Source organism: Lygodium microphyllum, chromosome 14, assembly GCF_053477565.2.
Source record: "Lygodium microphyllum isolate KBCC chromosome 14, Lygodium_microphyllum_v1.1.10, whole genome shotgun sequence".
NCBI classification, from domain to species: domain Eukaryota; kingdom Viridiplantae; phylum Streptophyta; class Polypodiopsida; order Schizaeales; family Lygodiaceae; genus Lygodium; species Lygodium microphyllum.
Genome location: NC_141148.1, coordinates 140,833,735 through 140,837,936, shown reverse-complemented (window position 1 = coordinate 140,837,936; position 4,202 = coordinate 140,833,735). Strand labels below are relative to the sequence as shown.

The following is a 4,202-nucleotide window of genomic DNA, read 5'->3' as shown; positions in this document are numbered from 1 at the left end:
ACTATGTTAGATATTCTATACAAATTTGTTTTGATTTACTATGCATGCACATTATCCTATGATCCATAGCTTCATAATTTTATCCAATAAACATGACTATATTAGGTGATATATAGAAATTTGGCTTGCTTTACCATATAGACACTTATTTTACTAGTTGTAGCTTCACATCTATCTAATAAAATCAAAAACCTAGTTCCAATTTAAAAAACCCTAGTTACTAACTAGAAAAAAATTGTGTATTTACTAGTTATAAGGCTATTTACCATCTAGTTTAGTGCCTAAAGTTCCTTGTGAAAGGGGCTGCGGGAAGGTGCTCTTAGTGCTTCAAAGGTTACGGCGTGTTGTTACGATGTGTAGCGGCTCGAGGAGGTTCGCAGGTCGGAGAGGCTTTTTCCTTGAGTCGGGCATGGGCCGAGTGGAACCACGTATAAATATGAGTGGGCAGAGGAGCGGCTGCACGGGTATTTTCCCTCCTCTTGTGCATCGTCTTCTTATTCTGAGTTCTTCTTCTTCAGCGGTCGCGACGGTGTGTGATCTCTTAGCGCAGCCCAGGAGTATGGCGGCAGGCAAGTTCGTCGGCGTGGGCCCCACGATGGCGGTGCTGCTCCTGTCTGTGATGCTGTCAGTCACTCTTGCAAGTACGTATTAAATAAAAGTAGGAAATAAAGGTCGTGTAACTAGGGCAAACTATAGGTCTGGGGTTGCGTTTTGTGAGGTCTCTCTCTCTCATCTCTCCCCCCTTCCTCGTCGCAGTACCGTACAAACTTCAAGTGATTTCATAGATATGATGACTATGACTTACATGTAGTTTAATACGCGCGTGTGCAGCCCCTGATGGCCCGGCGCGGCCGTGCTCCGTGGACGACATACGGATCACGCAGGACTATGCAAGTGCGGGGGGGCTGGGGTCGGTGGTGGAATTCCAAGTGGTGAACAACTGCCCCTGCAGCGCACTCAAAGTGGTGGCCCAGTGCCAAGACCGGCGTTGGAACCAGAACCTGGTGAGCCCTTACGGCATCCTGGTGGACTATCCCTCCTTTGGGCTGTGCACCATCCTTCCGGGAGCCACCATCAAGCCCGCCTCCGAGGGACTCCGCTACGGCCGCACCTACTCTGGCCCCAACATTCTCCCTCTCCTCCCCCTCCAGGAGGTCGACTTCGAGCCCGCCTGCCAACCCAAAGGCCACTAGCTTGCTTAGCTAGCCAGCGCTGGCTGCTGATCCCATGCAGAAAAAGCCTTCTGTTTGTACGAGTGATTAATTCCCAGGATTTTGTTTTTTGAACAGTAATCGAATTCAGCTAGCGCGCTATATATGGAGTACATCTGAGCATCTTATGACGTGTCATGCACAATTTTCATCATCATCCATCCGCGATGTTTTGAGCAGAAAAGACTTCTTCTGATACATTCTTCTTCTCAGCGGGCCGCCGCCACATACATGCAGCCGCAACAACTGAGATAGCTAGTTTTGTCACTCTCGATGTTCTCTTTACTGTGTTCACTGCTTTTGCACCCGAAATATCCGGTCGCTTGCATTCCTCTAGGCTAGCCGCTGTATTGCGTCGACACTTACGTACACCGGTTCTTCCAGAGGCCTTCGCACGTCAACGCCAGCTCCTTTATGAGTTTGTTCTTCTGCTACTGCAAATTACGTGGTGCACATGCATGTATGTACACCGCTTGTAGAAAAAAGGAACTATTGCTGCTAGCCTACGCCTTCTCAATTAAGGCCTCAATCTCTAAGAAATTTTAGTCCCATTCGCCTGGAAACTGGAAAGGGATTGAATGCACTCATGTCTAGTTATCACTTACATCGATTCACTCATCTTTAATGTTCACGAGTTCAAACAAACGCTTTTCGCACTATGTTGGAGGCTTGAACTAGTTTGGCTCACGACTCGTAGATTGTATTCCTCTTCACGTCAGAATCAGGGATCCCTTCAAGAACCCACTTATAGCTTTATGATATAGAATATCGCATGCTATTGGAATGATGCTCTCTTTAGCTCCATGGGGTACATGTGACCTTCCTTTATGCTAGCGGCTAACATATGACTAATTTATGTTTTCTCAACTTGGATGGTGTCACGGATTAGCAAGATGCACCCTATACTTTAAGAGCATTCATTCGCAACTACTGCGGGTTGTAACAATCATAGTTGTTGTTTAGTGCTCGAGTTACAATCATAGCTACTGTTTGGAACATATAATTGTATTGTTATGGGTTATGGCTTTTTCTTCTCCTTTGAAAAATGCATTGTTCACTATTGAGAAGTTGGATGACATGAATTTCCCATATTGAAAAGAAAAGTTCGACAATGGATTGGTGTGACAGAAGCAACTTAACCATAATATCAAATGCAAAGAAGAAATGCTGGAGGATACGAACACATATGCATGGATGAGATGGATGAGGTTGTACACTCTTATTACATTCAATTGATTTTAATGTGAAGGATGCTCTGATGGTGGTCAATATGGAGTCTCAAAGTATTGGGGAATACTTTGAAACTATGAAGAAAAGAGGAAGAAAATGTTGTTTGATATCATGTGAGAAAATAAAATGTAGGAGAATATTTAGAACGAGAACACAGTGTGTGCAAGGGAATAAATCCTACTACTCTTCTACACTACATGAGAAGCTACCACTAAGTGGCATATATAGAATTTCAAGAGAGGGGTAGGTGAGGTCTACAATCAATTGGTGGTAGATGTAAGTGATTGGACGTTGCACACGTGACCATCTTTAAATGCCAATTATTGAGGTAATCCTCCTTTATGCTTAATCGGTCCAAGACTAACATACAGTACTTTCAAAGGAATTTGACTATTTTTCTAATGATACATCTCCCCTTGGAAAAATGGTAGGATCCATCTTCACTCTACAGATATAACCTTTCTAGCAATGGTTTTTATGTCGAAGTCCACGTCCAAAGGACCATAATGGTACTAACAAGGTAGGATCTTTATATTGTTGAAAATCTGTGTGTAAATTTGTTGGTTGATATTTGTGTGTGTATCCTTGGAATGCCAACTAAAAAGTAGCTTGATGAGAAAGCAAATACTTGGTTCTTGTTGACTAGGAGAAGAACTATCTTGAGCTAATTGAGTTAGGTATAGAAAAGAACTATCATGACTAAGTGGGTCATGTCATGTCAATGACCAAATGTATAGATAGGATGCTGATTTAAAGAGTGTAGCAAACAGATGAGAGAATAATCAGTTTGAGGAGTGCTATGATATACATCTCAAGATCAAGAAATAGGATTTTCATTAATGACATTCTAGTTTTTTGACTTGATCCTTAAAAACATTCGTAGAAATGCCATCTTCCATAGTTAAGATGTGTTAGTAGTCATGTTTGTTATGCCATTTCATCTCCTGCCTGTGAGCCTCAGTCTAAGTCAAACGAGGACTTTAGGAGCTCTGACTTGTCTATCACTTATTTTGATGGAGGAGGTAGCTCATTCAAGAGCACTCAATTTATTGCATTTCAGTGCATTTTCTCCTCTAGTCGAGATCATTAGGGGAGTTTTGAGGTCTCGAAAATGCCCTGTAAGAGATCCTAGAGAGAGAAAATAATTTACGAAATAAAATCATTTTATAGAATTTTTAAAAGGTTTATATTTTGGTAAGTTAAAATATCAAAATTCGTTAATAAGTCATTGTCGTGATATTCTCGTGGTCACATCAAACCTAGAAATCTAGGTCGCCATAAAGTTGGCAAGGTTGTCATAATGAAGATCTTACCTCTCCTCATTAAAGTGAAAAGTAATATTCAATTTGAATTTTGGTGGATACTCGATTGTCTCCCTCCATCGTTTCTCCATCGTTTCTCTCTTATTTTTTTCTCCTCCTTATTAGTCTATTCTTTGTTTTCGTTCTTTTTTTCTCCTTATTAGTCTCTTCTAATCAATCACCCAATGATCTCTGTAACTTAGCTATGGATCAATCATCTAATGATCTCTGTAGCTCTCATAAAAGACCTCTCTATCATCTTCATATTGAGTTGGACAGTGAGTATGAACCAATAAGAAAGAGAACAAAATCTATCATGGTTACAGAGTCTATGAAACATATACTGAGGTTTGAAGGAAAGAAGAATATTGATCTTTGGTTAGATGGAAAGCTATATCCCAAAGATCCTAGCAGAAATAGCACTCCTCCTTTCTATAATAGCTCGTCATTAATGAGGTTT

General features: G+C 41.2%; 1 protein-coding gene across 1 annotated transcript; it reads left to right on the top strand.

The window, feature by feature from the left end:
- The first annotated feature begins 314 nt into the window (after positions 1-314).
- On the top strand, positions 315-1,302 carry LOC148026171 (uncharacterized). The gene is made up of 2 exons (XM_087692205.1): positions 315-641; positions 832-1,302. Exons 1-2 carry the CDS (start codon positions 353-355, stop codon positions 1,191-1,193), a joined length of 651 nt encoding a protein of 216 aa, XP_087548331.1. The 5' UTR covers positions 315-352; the 3' UTR covers positions 1,194-1,302.
- The last annotated feature ends 2,900 nt before the right edge of the window (positions 1,303-4,202 follow it).

Bases quoted from the DNA above. Each gene is read 5' to 3' on its own strand.
- LOC148026171 (XM_087692205.1), top strand. From the start codon at position 353: ATGTGTAGCGGCTCGAGGAGGTTCGCAGGTCGGAGAGGCTTTTTCCTT. The intron at 642-831 runs GTACGTATTAAA...GCGCGTGTGCAG, and splicing joins GCTGTCAGTCACTCTTGCAA to CCCCTGATGGCCCGGCGCGG.